At 36.5% G+C, this 24,144-nt stretch overlaps 1 protein-coding gene across 1 annotated transcript in view; it reads left to right on the top strand.

Moving 5' to 3' along the window:
* The window catches only part of LOC107739155 (inactive tyrosine-protein kinase transmembrane receptor ROR1-like), a 132,204-nt gene that overhangs the window by 103,486 nt on the left and 4,574 nt on the right, over positions 1–24,144 (top strand). The window contains 6 exon segments of the mRNA XM_016551169.1: positions 755–1,042; positions 2,920–2,956; positions 20,722–20,849; positions 21,560–21,877; positions 21,971–22,216; positions 23,293–23,501. Coding sequence (XP_016406655.1) covers positions 755–1,042; positions 2,920–2,956; positions 20,722–20,849; positions 21,560–21,877; positions 21,971–22,216; positions 23,293–23,501 — 1,226 coding nt within the window.

Below are 24,144 nucleotides of genomic sequence, written 5' to 3'. Positions count from 1 at the left end.
GGTGTGTTTATGCAAAATCCAAGTGTGTTTTCATGTGTCTTCACTGAGGAGAAGATTGAGTCTGGCCACTCCGACATAAAGCCCAGATCGGTGGAGTGTTGCAGTGATATTTGTCCTTCTCTAGATTTCTCCCATCTGTATATATGATCATGGAACTCAACTAGAGTGACCATCATGGTCTTGGACACCACTCTAACCAAGACCCTTTTCCATCAATTGCTCAGTTTGGCAATTCAATTGAATTTGCCACAGGTTAACTTCACTGGAAGTGTAGTAACATCTACAAGCCATTTGAATTCTCCTGAGCTAAATTTCAACTGTCCCAGGGTATGAATACTTATGCAATGGAATCATTTAAGTTTTTTATTTTTAATAAATTTGCAAAGATGTTAAAAACCTGTTTTTTGCTTTACCATTATGGTGTATGGAGTGTAGATTGGTGTGGGAAAAAAAGTAATTTAGAGCAGTTTAGCATAAGGCAGCAACTTAACAAAATGTGAAAAAAATGAAGGGGTATGAATATTTTCGCAAGGCACTGTATACTTACAAATACACTCAAACACTAAGAAAACCCTCTCGGAAAAAAAACGTTTGACTTACTGCATGTCAAATAATGGCGGTTTAAAGGATTAGTTCTGTCTTTATTGCTCCGCCTCTTACTGTTGACTTTTTTTCAACACTAGTCCCTTTGGGTAACTTGAGTGAGCTAGCTACAATCTACGTTTTCAATAACTTTTCTGTCTTGTCCTTTCAGATCTCTTTCTCAGGCTGGATGCTCCAATGAATAACATCACTACCTCCCTCGGACAGACAGCTGAGTTACATTGCCACGTTTCAGGGAATCCACCACCCACAGTCCGCTGGCTTAAAAACGATGCCCCTGTGGTCCAGGAACCGCGGCGTGTCTCTTACAGGCCCACTTTGTACGGCTCCCGCCTGAGAATCCGAAACCTGGACACCACAGACACCGGCTACTTTCAGTGTGTGGCTACCAACACCTATGGCACAGTATCTACCACAGGAATCCTGTTTGTCAAGTTTGGTGAGTGTTTTAGGAATTTAACAATATCTTGATGATTTCATAATCAGGTGACTGACTGACGCATTGCAGAAAAACTTCAGGTCTGTGTGTTTAAACACATCCCATCTCAGAGGGTCATCTTTGCTAGCTGCGGAAACATTAGGCGATTCTCAGTTATGATTTTTTTAAAGTATCGACTTTGTCTCAGATGTTTCTCCTAAAATTACTTTGGAAAAACAAATGCAACAAATGCCAGCAAACCAAATTCCAACATTGTGTTAACCCTGTTGCTGTTAACCAGTCTTAAAGGGAAAGATAGTCCCTTTTACCCAGAAATGCAGATTATCACCATTTACTCACTCTCAAGTCGTTACAAACCTGTATGACTTTCTTTCTTCTGTGAGACATAAAAGAGCATATTTTGGAAAATATCTCTGTCCCTGAGTCTGATTATGCCTACTTCCCTACTATATAGTAGGGCGATAAATAGTATGAGAAATGAGTAGCATTTCCAAATTTGTAGTATTCATAACATAAACAGTAGGTACAGATTCCGAAGTGTGCATCCAATGGACACTTTACTATCTCATGAGGCCGTAAGTCACATAACAAAGCCGAAGGATGTAATATGTCCAAATTTCATTCACACTACATACATTTACGCTATATAAAACATACTGTTTACTGGTTATGACGTTCGTTCCTCATCAAATGTAGTACCTACTCAGTATGCGATTTTGGACACACCTTGTGTTTTTTGTGGGTATTGTTTGGACCCCATTGACTAGGGATGCACCGGAATGAAAATTCGTGGCCGAAGCCGAACAAAATGAAACACTGGGCCGAAGGCCGAATACTGAACACGGTATATCACATTTTTTCCCCCATGTAGGCCTATTCATTTTTTCACATAACAAAGCCGAAGGATGTAATATGTCCAAATTTCATTCACACTACATACATTTACGCTATATAAAACATACTGTTTACTGGTTATGACGTTCGTTCCTCATCAAATGTAGTACCTACTCAGTATGCGATTTTGGACACACCTTGTGTTTTTTGTGGGTATTGTTTGGACCCCATTGACTAGGGATGCACCGGAATGAAAATTCGTGGCCGAAGCCGAACAAAATGAAACACTGGGCCGAAGGCCGAATACTGAACACGGTTTATCACATTTTTTCCCCCATGTAGGCCTATTTTGCCATTTTTTCAAATATATTACAGATCCCAATTTGAACACTATGTGTGAATGTTATAAATGTATTAATAGAGCTGTTGTATAGGGTAATTATTATTATCATTATTATTGTTTAATTTTTTTAAGTTTTATTTTACAGAACAACAGTAAAATTACAATACTATCATTTATGAATGTTGATGGAGTTGTTGCTTTTTCTCGGCTTTTATTTTGGCCGAAACCCGCAGGAAGATCTCAGTGCTTCTTTTTGTTGACAACTGCATGCAGATTTATAACATGCCTTTAAAAAAATTCACAAAAATGTTACTGAGCAACTGACAAGTAACACCGTTTCAACGCAGATTTTCCTCGCGCTTTGGACTTTGAACCCTGGCGCCGTGAGCTCAAGCAGCGCTGTCAGAATACATGCAATTCGTGTGTGCATTAGAAAATATAATATTCTGCAGTTTCATTCTGCAGGTCGAACACCGAGAGAGATTTTTTTTTGCTATTTTCGGCCGAATAATTTCGGTTGCCGAACATTCGGTGCATCCCTACTATTGACTTTAGTTGTATGAACAGAAAATGCTGATTATACAGTCTTTCTTTGTAGAAGAATCTAAGTAGCAGTATAATTCGGAAAATTGTTGTGCTTCTTTTGGGCCGATTTGTGCCTAGCATGTTGTTAAAAATCTCTACTCCCTCTTTCTTCCAGATCCGGCTCCCACCCCTCTGCCTGGAAGGCCTTCACCGTAAGTCCATTTTCCTTTCCTCTGTGCTGTACCCCATCTAAAATCCTCCATTATCTGTCATTAAATATAGCAGAGCAAAAGGGGAAAAAACTATGCATAGGCAAATAATGATTTGCTCCTTCAAGAGTTTACTGCCTAAAGTGTTTCCATTTTATGTGAGAGTGGATGATGGAGACCTGCACAAAAATGAATGCATGTTCTTCTTGTCTTCAAGAAGACTTCACGGGGCTTCACTTACTGCGATTTAAGTGTAACATTTCCAACCTACTGTATATTTGCTTGTGAAGTCTCACAGGTCACATTTTGCGTATTTTAATGAGTGTATTTGGATAGGGATGTAAATAATAGGATTTGATTATCATTTGTTACTAAATTGTGTTACAGTTCAGTACATTTGTTTTGCAATGTTCTGGAACAATTCAGAAGCAATGTGTCCATGCTGGAAGTAGATTAGGGATCTGGGTTTAAAATGTATAATTTTTTTCAACAAGGATGAATTAATCAAAAGTGACATTTTCTATTTCAAGTGATATTTTCTATTTCAAATAAATGCTGTTCTTTTGTGACTTCAATTCATCAAAACATCCTGAAAAGTCTGTATCACAGCATCCACAAAAATATTAAGCAGCACACTAATGATAAGAAATGTTTCTTGAGCAACAAATCAGCATATTAGATTAATTTCTGAAGGATAATGCGATAAGTATAATGGCTACTGGGAATTCAGCTTTGCCATCACAGAAATCAACTACATTTTAAAAAATATTAAAATAGAAAACAGTTATATTAAAATGTAATAATATTTCACAGTTTTACTGTTTTATATAATTTATAATTTTATAATGTAATCATTAAATTAAATGTTATATTATTTAAATATTATAAAAGTTATAAACCATTCAATTATGTAATCAATGCATTGCATTTTCATTATGATTTATTTTACTGTCACTGTTGTCTCAAATGAAAGTTTTATATTGGAATTGAGATCAATTGAGATTTACAATGAAAAATTCCAATGAAATCTACATTGCAATTCTAGTAGTAAAATTTCAGATGTGTATCAGGAAGTACTCTTATGTGTGGTAATTAAAGACTATTCTGAACATTTCTGATTTATAGTTTTACAGTGAGCATTGCAGAAACTTCAGCAGGTCAGTTCTAGGTTCGCAAAGACAAATGAAGATATTGTCCATAATGCTTGCATGTGTCTTGTTTAAGGCTATATAGGAACTGTAGTATTTTTATGTCTAACTTCATTAAATCAGGCAGCACCTGTTTGTGCTAAAATGTACAACGGGGTTCACCACATGTTTCTGTTTCAACGCACTCAGATTACAGACAGTACATTATTACGCTGCCTTCATGTTTCTCTTTTAATATTACCATATTTCCATATAGTCACTTAGCATTGGAGCGTAGATTTAAGAAAGCATATTTTTTGTTTGTTTTTTGTTTTTTTGATCCTAGTAATTCTTTCAATGTAGTGCTGTGGAAATTTAGTAAGTCGTTTTTGCCCTCACTGGCATCTTCTCATATTATGTAGCAAGTTGACCCACTGCTAGAAGTAAACAATCACGTGGTTTTTATTTACAGTACTGATGCAAATCTCAAAGTGGTGCAGATTTCATTTCTAAGCTTTGTGGATAGTCTCCATCCAAATCAAAGTCTGAACCCCTGACCGTTTAACGTGACTGGCCATGCTCCAAATCACATTAATATTGATTAAAGTCCACAAAGTCCCGTCTGTGTGCCTCTAAGTCTCGTACACAGACGAAAACACGGCTCATTTTGGACTGGCTGCCGTCATTGCGCTGAGGTGCACAGAGATCCCTTTGAGCTTTATGTTGGCCTGTTGGTAATCATTACTGTCATCATCAAAGAAAGTCGTCATGTCAGCTTCCATCAAGAGGAAAGGGGTCAGTATGCTGTCTGTTTTTCTTTACGCTCTTTCTCCTTTTTTTGCTTCCTTTCTTTCCGGAGAAGTATCAAAGTGTCAGTCTCATCTTGGTGAGAGGTACCTGGTAAAGAGTGTGGGGAGAGAGTGTTCCTGGTGATGTGTTGTGGCTGGGACTCTAATGAAACTCTTCCTTTAATGAACTCCAGAGCAGAGGTGTGTTTGCAGGCCTGGTGACAATTCATAGACTGAGATCTGAGCTGGCCACAGCTGGTCTTAAGCTTGTAGTGGGGAAAAGAGGAAATTTGAGAGCAAGTGGGGAGGGGTATTGATGTCTGAAGATCAAAAGGTCAATGAATAGGCAGGGTTAAAGGGATGAGGCACGAAAAGGACAGAATGAGGTGACACATTCATAGATTAACAGTCTACCAGTATGGCAGCTTGTTTTTGTACATTCTGAGAAATAAGAAAGGTGTCTGTTTTACCATTTTGAAAACTGTTGTGGTTTAGTTCTTGGAAAATTTGTTGTGAAAAATTCAGAATATTATAACCTGTTGAAATATACCTCACTCACAATTGTGACTTTTTTCTCATATGTACAACTTTATGTAGCACAAATGCAAAATTATTACTTCTGATTACGACATTATATCTTACAATTGTAACTTTATTTCTCATATTTGCGACTTCATATCTAAGAAATGCTACTTTATTTATTGTAATTTTAACTTAATATTTACATAATTGCACCTTTATATCTTACAATTGTGACTTTATTTCTCATATTTGCAACTTGCGACTATTTCTTGGAATTTGCGACATAATTTTTACATAATTGCACCTTTATATTTTACAGTCGTGACTTTTTCTCATAATTGAGACTTTAAATCTCACAAAAGCAACTTAATATTTCTGTAACTGCAACTTTGTCTCACAATTTTGACTTAATTTTTCCATAAATACAATTTATCTTATTGTGCAATTTATAATTGTGACTTCATATCTCACATATGCTGCATATTTTTTTATTTTTTTTTAATTATTATTATTATTTTTGTAATTGCAACTTTAAATCTCACAACTTTAACTTTTTTTTCGTAATTGCAACTTATCTGTGCATTTAAATTGTGACTATTTCTCATAACTGTGATTACATATGTTATATATGCTTCTTTTTTTTGTAATTGTGACTTCATATCTTAAAATTGCGACTTTAAGTTGTTGGACCACAGTGACTTGCATTCAATATCTTCTTTCATGTTCCACAGAAATAAGAAAGTCGTACAGGTCTTGAATAGAATGATAATGTGTGAATGGTGACAGAATTTTCCATTTTGACTGAACTGTCCCTTTAGGAGTTTGACCATAATGGAGTCCCATGAGCCCTTTAAGACACGGGAGGTTGTTTGTTTGATGAGGGCGGATTTGGCTTTGATTCAATGATGTGAGGTTAACTCTGCTTTATCTTCTGCAAACGGAAGGGCTTGAATAAGGTGGGCTGGTCTCAAAACAGCGGGTAGGGGCAATGTCTGCATACAGTCCCCTGTTGTGTCTAGCACGTCTCAGATGATCACCACAGCTACACATCATGATTACTCACACTGAAGACCTTATTCATAGACTTTTTAATAAATGCAATATGTTTTCTTCCCGCTTTTCACTGCCCCTCACTTTTAACATTGCCTTTTTTATGAGGACCACCTTGAAAGGAGGTAATCGAACACCATAGATGAGGAATGGGCATGGACCTTGAAAGAAGAAACAATGGTCAGTGTTGTTCTGGCCCAAATGTCAGCCATCCTGTAGGGGAGAGAGGTCGCAGCATCACACCTCTTTCACTCACTGTATCGCTTGCTGATGCTGTTGATGCTGCTGTGTTTTTGAGAAGCACAGTTGGAAAAATTTAATAGACAAGAAAAAACGTTTAAGGGAGACAAATGACTCAACCAATACTTTCGGTTCTTCCTTGAAACATCCCACAAAAAAATGGATTGATCATTGCTGGTTGCTCTTTCATAGCTCAGGATTTACTGGCATACTCAGTTATGTTTTATTCAAATATTAGCTTTGTTTTAGATGTCCCTTCTAGAATTTCTTAGAATGGCAGTTCTCAATCTTTTCAACTCTAGTGTCACCTCTGATCAAATCTTGCCTTATTTCTTGTTATTCTGACTTAGTATTTCTAAATTGTGACTTTGTATCTCACAGTTGCTACTACATTTCTTGTAATTGCTACTTTAATTCTCGTAATTGCAACTTGATATCTCACAATTGCATTTTTTTCTTTTTTGCATAATTGCTACATTATGTCAACTATATTATGACAACTGTTATCTCATAATTGTGACTGGATATCTCACAAATGCAAAAAAAAAATCAATATTTGTGACTTTTTTTCGTACTTGAACTGTATTTCTCGTAATTTCGACTTTACACCTCACAACTGTGACTTAATTTCTTATTTTCAACTTTGTCTCCCAATTACCTGTTTTATTTTTATCTCACAGTTGTTATAAAATCCGTGTCCCAGTTTAGTTCTGTTTTAGGCCCTGTCCACGTCCACACGAACATGGTTATTTTCAAAACCGCAGCTTTTTCTACGCAGTTTGGCCGTTCGTCCACACGCAAACGCAGCACCAGGTCACTGAAACCGAACATTTTTGAAAACTCCTGCCAGGGTGAAGATTTTCAAAAACTCCAGTTGCAGTGTTATCATGTAGACAGCGAAAACTTTTTCAGGCTTCTGATTGGCCAATATGGCTTTACGGTTGAGATTATATTGCCACCTGTTGGCTTGGCATGCTCTTGACAGTGCTTCATAGCATGCGTTTGCGTTTTCATGTGGATGGAGATTTTTTTTTAAACGGAAGAAGGAAAAACTGTACGTGTGGACATGGCCTTAGTCTTGTGACCCAGTTTTCCTTGTGTTCCTGTCCTTAATTAGTTAATTTGCACACCTGTTTTGCCTATGAGTTGATTACCCTGTCTATATAGAGCCCTCTGTATTCCTCATCCTTTGTTCGGTCTTGTCAATACTTAATGGTTGTGTGTATCCCTGTATGCGAAATTCATTAAATGTGCTGAAATTGTTACCTTGCCTTGTTGTGCCCTCTCTCCCCACACATGCCATGACAATACGCAGTTTGAATACGCTGGGAGTTTTTCAGTTGCAGGTCTTGAAAATGAAAACCCCCTACAGTTAACATTTTTGATTCTCATTTTTAGCTATATGTCTGTCTGCCATCACTAGCCTCTTTCAGAATGAGCTGCTTTCAGTTGAAAGTTATGGACATTAATCATGCTGGAGGAGCTGCTAAGGTTACCCTTATCAAAATATCATGAATGTACTGTAAATAGACAGGATTTCTTTACTGTGATTTTAGGATGAAGAGACAGCTTAATGGTCACAATGCAGTTGTGCTGCTGGCCTCCCATGAAACGTCAGCAGAATTCTTTAATAGTAGGCACTTGAGTCATATAAGGCCCCACACTTCTTCAAGGTTGTTTATAACATCCCCCTTTTCCTGTTTGAAAAGATGAATACTACTGTCACTGGCTTGTCAAGTTTGTTAAAGTTTTCCTGGCTGTTTGAAAGGGAAACTTTTTCTCAAATAAAATTAAATTTAAAAAGGAGATACTCAGTTTTTTTTTTACAATTGCTGTTTGAACTGGCCTGCTGAATGGTGGATCGTACTGTTCTTAACAAAGTCCAGACCATCGTTCGCTCAAGGCTGGGCTATTGGGGTACGGGAGCTGGAGATATCCCAGAAGCCTCAGCATTGTCTGAAGGAGCACATCCTAATGGGGCCCTGCACTGATTTTGAGTAACCACTACAATAATACTTCTGAAAGCTATTCAAGTGCTTCAGTTTTAAAAAGCCCTCCATTTCAACAAGGATTTCACAAAGGGCTCTCATAACTTCTGCTCTGTATTCTTTGATTGATGTTTAGGTTCTGCCATTCTGTCTTGATGCTATATATTTGATTCTTAAAGCTTTTGAAGAGATATTTGGTCATTCAGAACCATGTCACTGTGGTGTGTTGTTATGGACGATAATTTAATTGTAAAGTTATGAAAGTAAGTAGCAGCTGTTTGTATAGCGTTTTGAGTTGGCACATTGAGTTACAGGACTTGTAAAAGCAGCTCAGATTTATTGCAAGTTCGTAGTCCTTCATGTTTTTTTTTTTTCTTTTCCTCACAGACATTTTTAATCTAATGGGACACATTACCCTTAGAACTGGTCACTATATATCTATGGAAGCCAGTTTTCCACCTTAGAGTTAAAAAGTGGGTGGGGGGGGCATTATGTCTTTATTTTTCATAATTGCGACTTTATTACTTGTAATGATGACTTTATATTTTTCAATATTCAATTGTGATTTTTATATCTAACCATTTTGACTTTATATCACACGATGATTTTAACTTTCAAGTACTCATTTCATTTTTTATTTAGATATTTTTATATGGCTTATATAAATAACAATTACAGTCCAAAAATATGACTAGGATGTGCACTTGTTTTTGTAGCTTCAAAATTGGTTATATTAACTGCAGAAAACTAGCTCACCATGTGAGCAGGTACAGGTTCGGTCAAGATCTAAATCTCTAGCTTATGGAGTTCTTTTAACTAAGTGTTGATTGACTGAAGATTGGAGCTTTAATATGAGTCTCTTGGTATATGACCTTTGACCTGGTATGCTCTGTGGTGGAGGTGCAGTCTGAAACTTGAGCCTGACCTTTTGTCAAAACTTCTTTTCCAGTCTCGGTGCAAGCAGTGCGGGTCAGCATACCGCCCCAGCACCCCATATGACACCATATTAACATCTACCACTCAATTACATCAGCAGACCACACCGCCCTGCCATAGACAGCCTGTTTACCTTTATTTTAATGGTCCATTAATATATGCCAGCTGATATTAGGTCATCACAGACAAAAATATTCTCATTTCAGTTAACCACAGCAAGGATACGTGAAGGTTGGTTCTAAACAATTCTATAAATTCTCACAACTTACAAAAGTATAATTTGGAGTTTGTTTTTTGGATTTATGATATATAAATATAACTGTGTGTGTGTGTGTGTGTGTGTGTGTGATGTGTGTACCTGTTTTTCTATTCTGGTGGGGACTTAAACCTGAATACACACAGACTCATGGGGACTCGTGTCACGGTGGGGACCTAAATTGAGGTCCCCACGGGTAAACAAGCTAATAAATCACACAGAATGAAGTTTTTTGAAAATCTAAAAATGCATAAAGTTTCCTGTGAGGGGTAGGTTTAGGTGTAGGGTTGGTGTAGGGCAATAGAATATACGGTCTGTACAGTAGAAAAACCATTACGCCTATGGAGAGTCCCCACAAGGATAGCAAACCAGACATGTGTGTGTGTGTGTATGTGTGTGTGTGTGAGTGTGTTAATAATTTTAAGACCTCTCAAAAGTAAAAAAAAAAAATGCTTATAATCAAAAAATACAAATATAGGTTTTTTCATGTTGTCTCCCTCTATTTATGATGTCATTTTCTTAACCTTCTAAATATCATTCATCCTATCATGTAATAGACACTTTAATGGTATATAAATTTTTAACTAGTACTTAATGGTATTTTATACTTTATATTATATATTCAGAGTATCCCCAGTCTCTCGCTCTCTCTCTCTCTCTCTCTCTCTCTCTCGCAGTCTTCTGCCTTTCCTTTTTCTATTAACTCTCTGCCCTGCACCCTCTCCTCAAGTTTTTCCATGAACAAAGTCTGGCAGCCAAAGCCTTCTGTTTTTTTTCCATTTGAGCTACAGCGGTCACACGTTTGGATACACAACTGTAAATATGAATGAAAGCTCAGAAACGTTTTCTCTTTCTCTCTTCTTTTCAGTAAGGGAATGAGTTATGTCTTATTCCCATTACTTATAGAGGGATTTGGGGCCAGTAAATTTGCTTTTATTGGGAGAGCATGAACTTTATTCCCCTGGGCCCCTCTCAAATGGATAACCCCTTACCTGCAGCGCAAGTTCTTTTCTGTTTTAATGCGTTTTACAGCTTTGGATATGCTGAAGTTATGAAGTAATGTCTTAGTGAAGATAGTTTAATGATATATATAATGTATAATGATTTGTTCTGTTGATATGGACAGAGATAAATAGGTCATGCTTAAGGAAAGCAGAGACAGTTGTGTACAGTGAGCCTATTTATTGATATTCCCCGGCTTACATGGAGTCCCTATGTTTACCTACACCTGGAAATAAGTTGAGTAATGCATAATTACTCAAGGTTCCCCACTCTCTATGATTACACACTGGCTGTGTTAAGCATGCATGTTCTTGTCATTTAAACAGCCATGCTTGCATTATGATCTATACACTTTGGCTTTGTAAATCATAAGGTGTGACAAATCGCAAACACATATCAAAACATGGTGGAGAAGCTTTCTTGGATAAAGTTTGTTCTTTACTCTGCTTAGTGATTATATGAGTCATGTTGTCAGTTTAGTGGTGCTGTGCCAATTCTTTGAGCCAGCACTGATTACAGCATGAACTTCAGGCGCTTTTTCGGCAGACAAATGTAGATTCACATAGCGCGCAATAACATGAAGTAAATAACAATGGTGTCAGGATTCAGTTTTATAACTTTCACACAAGCAGTTACACACCCACATCTATTCAAACACACACACACACACACACTGAATGTGAAATCAGAGTTGTGCCACCTTAGTATTCAGCAAAAAAAAACTGTCTTATTCACTAAGCACCACAGATTAACCATTTAAGCATTTGAATAGTACCATAACTTAATGTAATTTAAAGGAATAGTTCACCCAAAAATGAAAATTTGCTGAAAATTTACTCAACCTCAGGCCATCTAAGATGTAGATGTGTTTGCTTCTTCACCGGAACAGATCTGGAGAAATTTAGCATTACAACACTTGCTCACCAATGGATCATCAGCAGTGAATGGGTGCCGTCAGAATGAGAGTCCAAACAGCTAATAAAAGCATGACTTTAGTCCATCAGTTAATGTCTTGTGATGCAAAAAAAACAGCATATTTTGTATGATAAACAAATCATCATTAGAAGTTTTGAACTTCAAACCAGTTGCTTCCAGCTAAAATTCAAGTCCCCTATATCCTATTGCTTTCTCCAATGAAAAAGACATCTCGTCTGAATCAGGAGAGAAATATGCACAGATCAAGCACTGCTTACAAGCAAAAACAGTCCAAAACAGTTGTGGACAAGTATGTTGGTGGGTTTTGATGTGAGAGGACAACAGGGGATAGAGTTTTTCACTGGTTATTATGGATTATGGACTGATATTTTGGCCAGAAGTGACGGTTTAAAGTTAAAATGCCGTAATGATGGATTTATTGCAAACGGCAGCTTTTCACTTCACAAGTCGTTAATTGATAAACAAGAGTCTTGTGGATTATTGTGATGTTTTTAATCAGCTGTTTGATGGCACCCATTCACTGCAGATGATCCATTGGTGAGCAAGTGATGTAATGCTACATTTCTGCAAATCTATTCTGATGAAGAAACAAACTCATTACATCTGGGATGGCCTATGGGTAAGTACATTTTCAGTTTTATTAAGTTTTATTTTGGGGTGAACTATTCCTTTAATTAAAGTCTTTGTGTAAATGTAATTTAATTTTTACATTTAATTTAATATATTATTTTTTTTTGTAAATTAATAGTTGAGCTGTTATCACCCATAGAAATAATGTTGTAAAAAGAATTTTATTTACGAGAGATGCTTGTTTGCAATTTTTATATTGATCATGACAGAAGTCATTCATTACAGGAAGGAGAACAACATTAATTTTGATCAATATTGTGGTAGCCTGCTATATTCATCACAGCCAAGTTCTCAAAAGCAGTACAAGATGGAGAACTACGGCATGCAAACTGCTTACTAATTTTGTGGGTGTGTTTGCACCGTTACCTAGTTAGCATGATTCCTTTAGTGTTTCAGATGCTGACACAACGCAGACAAGCATGTGCAAATAAACAGCTCTATCAGCTGGCACAATTCACTCTTTGTTTACTCCGCCTAATCGCTTGTTTTGTGACACCTCCGCTGGTCAGTTCTGTTTGTTATTGAATGATCAGTACACATTGTGGTTCAGTGAATAGAAAAACAAACATGGACTATTTTTCTCCATGTACGTTGTCACCTCTTGTCCTAATGGGCTCCTAACAGCTTGACCTTTCTGCCCTCTTTTGTTTAGCAAATCACTTAACTGCACATTGTATAAGCAAATCATCTGTGGGGGTTATAATACACCTGTACAGCCAATCTCCAGATTATTTGTTTCAGCGAGAGCCATTGCCCAGTGGACATGGACCTTTAAATTGAGAAACTGGAGCCTGAGGCTTAGCACTGCTCTCAGGGGATGTGATGTGGTCAGATGGAGTGTGGGGGGAAGAGAAGGGGTGGATAATCTTTTGGGTTCCTAAAGTATATGTCATAGATTTAATTGCACATTTAATCAGGCTTTTGTCAGATGTTGATGGATGTGGAGCTGTCAGGATACCAAGAAAATACCAGTGACATTTCATGGTTCTTGGTGCTAATTTTGATGCATTTTGATATGAAAAAACTAATATGTCATTTATTTGTGCACATACTATTAAACAAGTGTATAAGGATAATTATTGTTGTTGTTATATTAATATTATTGTAAATTAACATGTTTTTAAGTAATTGTTTTGAGTAGTTTGCTCCTTTTCTCTTATTGTTAATTAATACACATTAAATAATAAGATAATTTAATAATCAATTGTTAAATAAATAATAATGTCAATAATATTATTATAAAGTTTCAAGTTCAAGTTTTTAAGTTTACAAATATTAACATTAATACAATTATTATTATTATTGAAAACAGGCATTTTTGTCAACTTACATGAATTTCATATGACTGGTTTCTTTACAATAATACTTTGACAAAAAGACAAGCATTATGATTTTTTTAACCTCTGCTCAGATCATGTGTCTATTCGTTGACTATAGTATGCATGCCCCATTTCTCTCTTTCTGGGAGATCTCAGGGCTCACAGGGCTGTGTCCTTTGCTTCTGTAATAGAGGCTGCTATTGTGGTAGTGTAACCTGAGGACTCTTTCCTCTTTTTGTTCACGGCTCCTAATGAGAGTCCCTCAGTGGCTGTCTTTCCCTTCCTCCTGAGGTGCAGTCACAGACCACAGACCCCACTGTATAAAACCAGTCCACTGTTACCCATATACCCCCCATTGTTCAATATACTGCCATTGACCCGGGTCAAACGTTAGCTGAGGAGTAAACCTGACTGTGAATTGTATCTTCTCTTTTTCAAAAATCCTTCTCAAGGTCTTAAGTCTAGTCCTCATTATACAAGATTTTATGTGTCTTACATCTGGCATACAGAACAGTCTCAAAAACCTCAAAGATTGTGTGTGTAGATACATAGCAGATTCAGGCAGATTGCCCGTCTTCACAAACTCTACTCTGGAATGCCCTCATACTTATAGTAACAACAAAGTTAAGATGTTTTGGAAAGTGCTTCATCAAAACAGCACCGATAATATGGACATTAACATTCATAGTGCATGCTCACAGTCACTGAGAAGTGAGATTCAAACACCATCATTGCTATCATGGTACACAAAGTATTTGGGATGAAAATATTGAGTGTTATAAACTCCAGAGGTGCATAAAATATTAAAGAGAGGTGATCTAACACCAGAGTTTAGGAAGGATCCTTTAGTCATGGAAAACAAGCCTTTCATGTTTAGGGATAAATCTTTCAAAAATATAGTGTGCTTCTCATATACAAGTAGATAGAGGGCAGTATGTTATTTCCCCCTCAGGGCATTCAAGATGTAGAAGAGTTTGTTTCTTCATCAGAACAGATTTAGCATTGCATGTCTGCAGTGAATGGGTGCCGTCAGAATGAGTCCAAACAGCTGTTACAAACATCACCGTAATTCACAAGCAATCCACACAACTCCAGTCCATCAATTTATGACTTGTGAAGCAAAAAGCTGCGTGTTTGTAAGAAACAAATCCATGATTAAGGCGTTTTAACTTTAAAAATTCTCAGTCTAACGGTACCCCTTGACTGCAGATCCACTGGTGAGCAAATGACATAATGCTACATTTCTCCAAATCTGTTCTGATGAAGAAACAAACTCATCTACATCTTAGATGGCCTGAGGTGAATTTTCTTTTTTGGGCAAATTATTCCTTTTTTAAGTTTATTTTAATAATTTTATTATAAATGTGCTTGATGGTATGTAGAGAAGTACAGGGTTCAGTGCATTTTTATTACTTTTCTACAATCTTTCCAGTCCTTTTTTCTATTTTTTTAATCATTTCATAAAAATGAATCCCGATTTCCATTTGTATGTCAGTAACCAATCTTTGTAGTCTACATTTTTTTCTAGTGTACCAAAGTCCCTCAGTGGACAGACTGATGATATCAAGCTGACTTGTGGACCAGTTTTACTCTACTTTAAGATCTTAATAATTTCCATGATGTTTCCAGAACTGGAAATCACATGTTTTCCATGATCGTGGGAGCCCTTCAGTGAGCTTATCTACAATTAGTTTTCTTAATGTAGGCCAGTGAGTCTCTTGATCTTATAATGTACTAAGTGGAAATATCTGTTTATAAAATCAGTCGTCAGCAGTCAGATCTGCTTATTTCAAAATCACATTTCTGCATTCCAAACTGAGTATCTCACTGTCCATACTGATCAGCCTTTCTGCTGTTTAACTCATTTTTCAGCGGAGCAACATATGGAAAAAAAGATTTTTTTTTTAAAAAGTGTAGGAAACCTCTTTAGGAGGTGTTTTTGACTCCTTAATGGATAGAGAAGGAGGGGGAGAGTGGCTAAAAAGATGGAGTAGGCTTCAGGCCAGGCAGATTGGGGATTGTTTTCGGATGGGATTATCTTGATACATTTATTAGACTCCAGGGCATGTGCAGTAACACTGATGACACAAATCCATTCTCCTTACCGTGTTAGTATGCGGCACTGGTATCTTCATGAGCTCAGCTTCTTAACAAAGCTCTATCTTGTAAATCATAACTTTGTTTGGGCCAAGATATTAATTTTAGGGCATCTGGCTGACCACTCTTCACATGCATCAAACAGAGTTTGATGGTGAAATAGCTGAGAGGACAACAGGCAAAGATCTTCTCCTGTTGTTTGGAATTCATGTTATCATACTGGATAACATGATCGATCAGGTTTTACACAAACGTGGAGCTTTCTAAAGCATGCCTTTTTTTCTTAGGTGGTGTAAAGGGACTTGTATAGATATAGTCAATAAAACAAAAGGGAAATTCCAAATAATAAAAAACTTTAAAATTTGTTTAATTCTTTCTTTATGAAAAACAATTGAATAAATATATAGTTCAGTCATGAAACTCTAGATGGCGCAGGCGACGGGTTGTTAACATAACCGATGATATTCAGAGAGTTAAACGACTTGGCACAGCTGATTGGTCCATGCTGCATGTGCAGCCAATGAGCTTACTGCCTTGCATTTATATGGCTGGCTAGCATTCACTAGATTCGTGCAGCACGCTTTCAGAGTTTCTCTGAAACCATGCTATTTGTGCAGCAGCAGTATGTCTTAAATACTCATGGCACCATATCGCCATATGCATTGGCAGTAGCAAGTTGCTGTACTTGCTTGCAGCAGCAGCAATAATCTACAACTACAGCAATAACCAACAACAGCAGCAATTCAGCAGCAGCGTAGCAGATCTGTTCCGCCAAGACCAATATCCATCACCATGCTAAAATCTTCCGAGAGTTGTCATGATTGAAATACAATTTAGTACATTATGTTTAATAAATGAATTAATAACTAATAAAAAATACAAAATAAGAGTCATCTGTGGTCTCACAATTTTGGGCCCCTTTGTATAATTGTTGGTGGATGGTTTTGGCTACACACTCTCAAGAATAGGACACCCTGAAAGAATTAAACATCAATCTTGGTAATGTTTAATGTGCATCTCTCTCAGGTTGATTTCTGTGCTACTCAGCGCACAGGGGAGCATTTTTAGGCTCTTCACTCCTTCCTGTCTCGACTCAATAGGTTTAACAGGAGACTTCAAGCATCCTGCAGGAATTCCAAAATGTGCTTGATCTGAAGAGCATGTTGAAAAGCATGTCATGTTTTGTGTGTGCAGAACTTTCTCTTGTTCTCTTCCTCTTGTTACATCACTGTCACAGGCAGTGTTGGGCAGTAACGCATTACTTAATGATGCGTTACTGCAATCCCGCGGTAATTTAACGCGTTATAATTTTCAAAATAGTAATTAGAGTATAGTTACAAGCCGAGGTCTCTATACGTTACTGCCGCGTTACAGTGTTTTATAATCTAGAGATTGTAAAAAGGATGTAGCTCACATACTGTCGAGTCAAGTGCCAGTGGATTAGAGACCTGCTCATGCGAGACCCGACGCAACGTAATCAGTAATCAGTCATTTGATTACATTTTCAGAGTAACTTGCCCAACACTGGTCACAGGTCAATTAACACAGTTTGCTTACACTTTTTCTTTAATTATCACTCATTTTCAGTTGGCTCTGATGAGTAAAGAAATGCCCTGGACTTCCTTCTGTTTATTCAAACCACACGCTTCGTAAGAAACACATACGCACTGATGAACTTGAGTGTGTTCATGTATATAGACAGCAGGAGAGAATGTAAGCGGAAGAGAAAGTTGGAAAAAAAATGAAATATGCAAAAATAGGTTGTAATTCTCCACAACAACTGTTCCTCCTTGTCATTAAGCTTTCTGTGGGTGGCCACAGTTACCAATGCATTCTCCTGTGACGCACATGCTGGAGAGCTGTGAAACTTTTTTCCAGTGTCTGTCACTGTGCTGGATTCTTGTACTGGCCTGAATGAGCACACTCAAGTTTAGATTGAACTGTTTTTACATAATACTTGACAGGACAAATTTTAACAAGGGTGACAAAGTTTCACCCTTACAAAATAGAACTGTAGCGTTAGCATGGGGATGGTGTCAGATTGTAATGCCATGGTACTTTGATATATTCCATTGCATAATTTAAATAAATACAGTACCGTTCAAAAGTTTGGGGTCAGTACGAAAAAAAAAATAATACTCTTATTCAGCAAGGATGCATTCAATTTATCTAAAGTGACAGTAAAGACTTTTACATTGTTACAAAAAATTAAATTTTAAATAAATGCATTTTTTTTATCAAAGAATCCTAAAAAAATGCATCAAGGTTTCTGCAAAAATATTAAGCAGCACAAACGTTTTCCGTCATACTGATGATATTAAAAATCTTCTTTTAAAAAACATTTAAAAACTCTTACAGACCCCAAACTTTTAAACACTGTTGTATGTATATATAGACAAAACTGCTACAAATAAATGGACATAATTGAATTGAAAAAGGCAAAATAACTATTTTATTTCCAAGTTGATAGCTAATCACTACTGCAGCATGAAGTTATGTGGCAAAAATGTAATGTACTATTGTTTAAAACATTTGTATAACAATATAAAAGACCATAGAATAATACTTATTCTTCTAGTTTGAGTATTTTTAAAGAATAGTGTGCAGTATACAGTATATAATGTAGACTATTCAGTAAATAAATTAGTATTCCATTCCAAACATGTCCAGATTGAGTGCTAGTATCTGGATAACAGAGATTTGTGAGATTGCGATGAACTGAGATGTCTTTTAGAGATTATAATTGCAGCGCTCTTTGCTGGCATTCTGCTATGCCAAACCATGTATGCAGCCGCCGCTTGCTTTAGTTAAAAATAACAGTGTTCTGTGAATGTTGATGCTTTAATAACAAATATTTACCGGGAGCGTGTATGCTGGGATTTCATAAATTTCATGGAGAAAAAAGTAACGTAACTAGTAATGTAACTAATTACTAATTACTTTTGAAATAAAGTAATCAGAACAGTAACGTGATTACTTTTAAAAGGAGTAATCAGTAATCAGTCATTTGATTACATTTTCAGAGTAACTTGCCCAACACTGGTCACAGGTCAATTAACACAGTTTGCTTACACTTTTTCTTTAATTATCACTCATTTTCAGTTGGCTCTGATGAGTAAAGAAATGCCCTGGACTTCCTTCTGTTTATTCAAACCACACGCTTCGTAAGAAACACATACGCACTGATGAACTTGAGTGTGTTCATGTATATAGACAGCAGGAGAGAATGTAAGCGGAAGAGAAAGTTGGAAAAAAAATGAAATATGCAAAAATAGGTTGTAATTCTCCACAACAACTGTTCCTCCTTGTCATTAAGCTTTCTGTGGGTGGCCACAGTTACCAATGCATTCTCCTGTGACGCACATGCTGGAGAGCTGTGAAACTTTTTTCCAGTGTCTGTCACTGTGCTGGATTCTTGTACTGGCCTGAATGAGCACACTCAAGTTTAGATTGAACTGTTTTTACATAATACTTGACAGGACAAATTTTAACAAGGGTGACAAAGTTTCACCCTTACAAAATAGAACTGTAGCGTTAGCATGGGGATGGTGTCAGATTGTAATGCCATGGTACTTTGATATATTCCATTGCATAATTTAAATAAATACAGTACCGTTCAAAAGTTTGGGGTCAGTACGAAAAAAAAAATAATACTCTTATTCAGCAAGGATGCATTCAATTTATCTAAAGTGACAGTAAAGACTTTTACATTGTTACAAAAAATTAAATTTTAAATAAATGCATTTTTTTTATCAAAGAATCCTAAAAAAATGCATCAAGGTTTCTGCAAAAATATTAAGCAGCACAAACGTTTTCCGTCATACTGATGATATTAAAAATCTTCTTTTAAAAAACATTTAAAAACTCTTACAGACCCCAAACTTTTAAACACTGTTGTATGTATATATAGACAAAACTGCTACAAATAAATGGACATAATTGAATTGAAAAAGGCAAAATAACTATTTTATTTCCAAGTTGATAGCTAATCACTACTGCAGCATGAAGTTATGTGGCAAAAATGTAATGTACTATTGTTTAAAACATTTGTATAACAATATAAAAGACCATAGAATTTATTCTTGTAGTTTGAGTATTTTTAAAGAATAGTGTGCAGTATACAGTATATAATGTAGACTATTCAGTAAATAAATTAGTATTCCATTCCAAACATGTCCAGATTGAGTGCTAGTATCTGGATTAAAGTTTGACACTGCTTTGACCTGTGACCTTTCACATGCCTGCTTTTCATTAACACCCCCAACCATTTTAATTGATTCTGATTTTTTCTAATTTTGTCTGTTTATTTGAACTGTTCATAGCCTGATCATTGTTTTTCTCTCATTTTGTCTTACATATTATAAAGTCAAATTGTTTTGGTTTACCGCACTGCAAATCACTGGAGTCCAGCAGTGACTCAGTCTTTGCTTTTTTTCTCATAGTGTATATATGGATGACATGCGCTTTTGCGAGAACCACCCGTTCATATGGTTTAAATTACAGGGTATGATATGCAGACACAGAACAAAACGTCTTTTTTATTATTTATGATATGTTGAATGCTTTAAATGATATATCCAGGTCTGTATTATATTCCATTTGAATGTATTTTTCATATGTTGGATTTGTATTGTATAGGCTGATTAAATATGCCAGGCTTGTTCTGTGGGGTTGCAGCTGTGTGCATTTGTGTGATACAGTGGTGCTTACTCCCCTCTAGTGTTAGTGTTAAAATTACAACAGTACATGAATTCTCTCTGCCAAAAAAAGTGATAAAAGCCAGATTAGGGGGAATCTGGGCTGACCACTGTTTTTAAGGCCTGCTAACTGAATTTTCTATAATTAACATGCACATTTCATGTTTGTTTTGTTTTTAGAGAGGATTTTGAAGAGGAAGGATTCTGCCAGCCGTATAGAGGGATTGCGTGTGCTCGCTTCATAGGAAACAGGAGTATCTTCGTGGACTCGCTGCAGATGCAGGGCGAGATTGAGACCCAAATCACAGGTAGCCCTTTAAAAAAAACATTCACTCCTCAGTCCTTACAAAAGACATTTCGAAACAACTCTACTGTACAGACTTAAACCGAAACATAGCTGATAAAATCAGTTTGAAGCCTTAGATAAGACAGCTTTTGCCCGCTAGAATGTGGTTTTGGACATTTATGATGGTCATAAATGAGCATTTATCATGGTATTCTTTGAGCTATGTGAATATAGTAATTATTCACGACCATCTTTTTATATATCTGCCATGGTATTACAATTTGATATCATCTCTTTACTATAGTACAGCCCACCTTCCTTTTTTCAAGGGAAAAGTTATGTAATCTGAGAGAGTTTAAAGGTTTTTTTAAGGCTAAATCTTGGTATCATATACATATGGATTGGACTAAGCCTGGCTTCAGTTTTAAATTTGAATAGTTTTTTGTTTTCTGTGACGAAGTTTACAATTGTAGCCATTTTAGATCACACAGGCATTCACTGTGGTTTCCTCTCTCAAGAGTGAGCAGTCAATTTGTTTTTGAAAGTACACAGCTTCTTGCTAAATCACAACAATTCACCAGAACTTTGTCTCTTTTTTGTTTGTGTGTAAGATATAATTTCCCTCGAATACACTAGATTGTTACGTAGCTTGTTGGAATCCACAATGGCTTATTCTTGCTTTCAAATCTGGAGGAAACCCCTGTGTAAAGGCTTGTTTCTGTTTTTTTCCAGCGGCGTTCACCATGATTGGCACCTCCAATCACCTGTCAGATCGCTGCTCCCAGTTTGCAATCCCGTCCTTGTGCCACTTTGCCTTCCCGACATGTGACCGCAGCTCTGGCATGGACAAACCGCGGGACTTGTGCAAGGACGAGTGTGAGATTCTGGAGAATGACCTGTGTAAGACAGAGTACATCATTGCTCGTTCCAACCCCCTCATCCTCAAGCGCCTCAAACTGCCCAACTGTGAAGACCTGGCCTCTTCGGACAGTCCCGAGGCTGCCAACTGCATGAGAATAGGCATTCCAATAGCTGAGACCATAAATAAAAGTAAGTATTTTGTGTAATTATTTAAAAAAAGACTTGTCAAAATGTTATTTTATTGAAAAACTAAATCAATTCTCTTCTTCTCTTCCATTTTAGGCCACAAATGTTATAACAACAGTGGTTCAGACTACCGCGGGACAGTCAGCGTGACTAAATCTGGTCGTCAGTGTCAACCGTGGAACTCGCAGTATCCCCACAGCCACACCTTCCTGGCCATGCGTTACCTAGAGCTCAACGGGGGACATTCCTACTGTCGCAACCCCGGCAACAAGCACGACGCTCCCTGGTGCTTCACCCTAGATGAGAGTGTGCGCATGGAGCTCTGCAACATTCCTCCATGTGGTGAGATGCACTACTCATATTGACATATGACTATGTTCAGAATAGCATACTACACTCATACTATTTCCAAAATATACAGTACGCATGCTATGTGAGTTTTCTTTACGCACAGAATACCGGTAAGATCTATTGAATTTGCTAAATGCTGTATCCCACAATGAAATGCACTATTAGTATAATTTATAGGCCTAGACTATTATAGTATTTATTAAAGATTTTGAATTTGATTTCATTTTTATACTGTATTTAATATAGCTTTAATTAACTTTTATTTCAGTGTTTATTACAGTTAGTTGCAAAGCCAACATTTCTAATTTTCTAAGTTTTTATGTTTTCTAATAATATATAATTTCAGCTTAATTTTTTCACTATTAGTATAATTTATAGGCCTAGACTATTATAGTATTTATTAAAGATTTTGAATTTGATTTCATTTTTATACTGTATTTAATATAGCTTTAATTAACTTTTATTTCAGTGTTTATTACAGTTAGTTGCAAAGCCAACATTTCTAATTTTCTAAGTTTTTATGTTTTCTAATAATATACAATTTCAGCTTAATTTTAACTACTAAAAACATTTTTTATATAGTTTCAGTTTTACAGTTACAATAACAGCAAAGCAATGCACCTCCCATTTCAAGTGAGATGAGAACAATAAATATGATTTAAAGTAACATGAGCTACGATTTTACTTTTTACTTTGTTTTTTTTTGTTGTTTTTTTTAATTGATTATTTCATTGGACTGCAAAAAGTTAAAATGTTTGTACACAAAATTTGGTTAAAAATGCTAAATATTTTTGAAATGATAACTGTGCATGTACTAAGGTCAACTGCATTATTAAACTGTTTTGCATGCTCTTTTAAAAATTAGTATGCAATGTACAGTACTTTTTTCAGTATGCAGTATGCTAGTATTTGATTCTGAACTTAGCCAAACTTGGGTAATCTGTGAAAGATTTTACTCCAAAACACATATTTTTAATGAGCACTGCCTTAGCTTGACTGCAAATTGTTGTCATAACAGAATCATCATATGGTTTTAGTTTATATATTTGTTTATTGATTGTCCTCAGATTTGCCCAAGCATGGCAGCAGCAGTATGGGGATCCTGTACATTCTGGTACCAAGCGTTGCTATTCCGCTAGCCATCGCCCTGCTGTTCTTCTTCATCTGTGTGTGTCGAAACAACCAGAAAGCCTCACGTCCACCAGCCCCACGCCAGCCCAAACCGGTACGCGGTCAGAACGTGGAGATGTCCATGCTCACGGCATACAAACCAAAGGTGAGATGTTACTACTAACAGATCATAACCAATTATGAAAGTGCATCTACACCACAGTGTATCAGTGGATTTCAGCACAAAAACCTGCATTTTATTCTCTTACTACCCAAAATTCAGGTGCTAAATGCGCTGAAATAAATTATTAAAGGAGACATATTATGCCCCTTTTTACAATATGTAATATAAGTATCTGGTGTCCGCAGAATGTGTCTATGAAATTTCAGCGCAAAATACTCCACAGATAATTTATTATATCATTTTGAAAATGCCTATTTTGAGTGGAAGCAGAAACACGCTGTTTTTCGGGCCTGTCTCTTTAAATGCAAATGAGCTGCTGCTCCCCGCCCCTTTTTCCAGAATAGAGCTGCGCCATTACAGCTCATACCTGCTAAAAACATCTGTTTTGGTTCTGATAATCATGTTTATCGCGCTGAAATCATGCGTTTTAAACCATATGAGTTTTAAACTTCTGATATACGGTTTTCTGAGAGCACACATCGAAGCACACGGACAGAAAGCAGCTGTCACAGCATGTGAGTATGGAGCCAGAATGATCTCAATAATAATTCACGCAAAAGACGCGATGCACACATGCGTAACCCAATTCACATGCATGAGAAATAATTCACGTGCACAAAAAAAA

This window comes from Sinocyclocheilus rhinocerous, unplaced genomic scaffold, assembly GCF_001515625.1.
Source record: "Sinocyclocheilus rhinocerous isolate Xijiao unplaced genomic scaffold, SAMN03320098_v1.1 scaffold1182, whole genome shotgun sequence".
In the NCBI taxonomy this organism is placed as follows: Eukaryota; Metazoa; Chordata; class Actinopteri; order Cypriniformes; family Cyprinidae; genus Sinocyclocheilus; species Sinocyclocheilus rhinocerous.
This window is presented reverse-complemented; position numbering and strand designations above follow the sequence as displayed.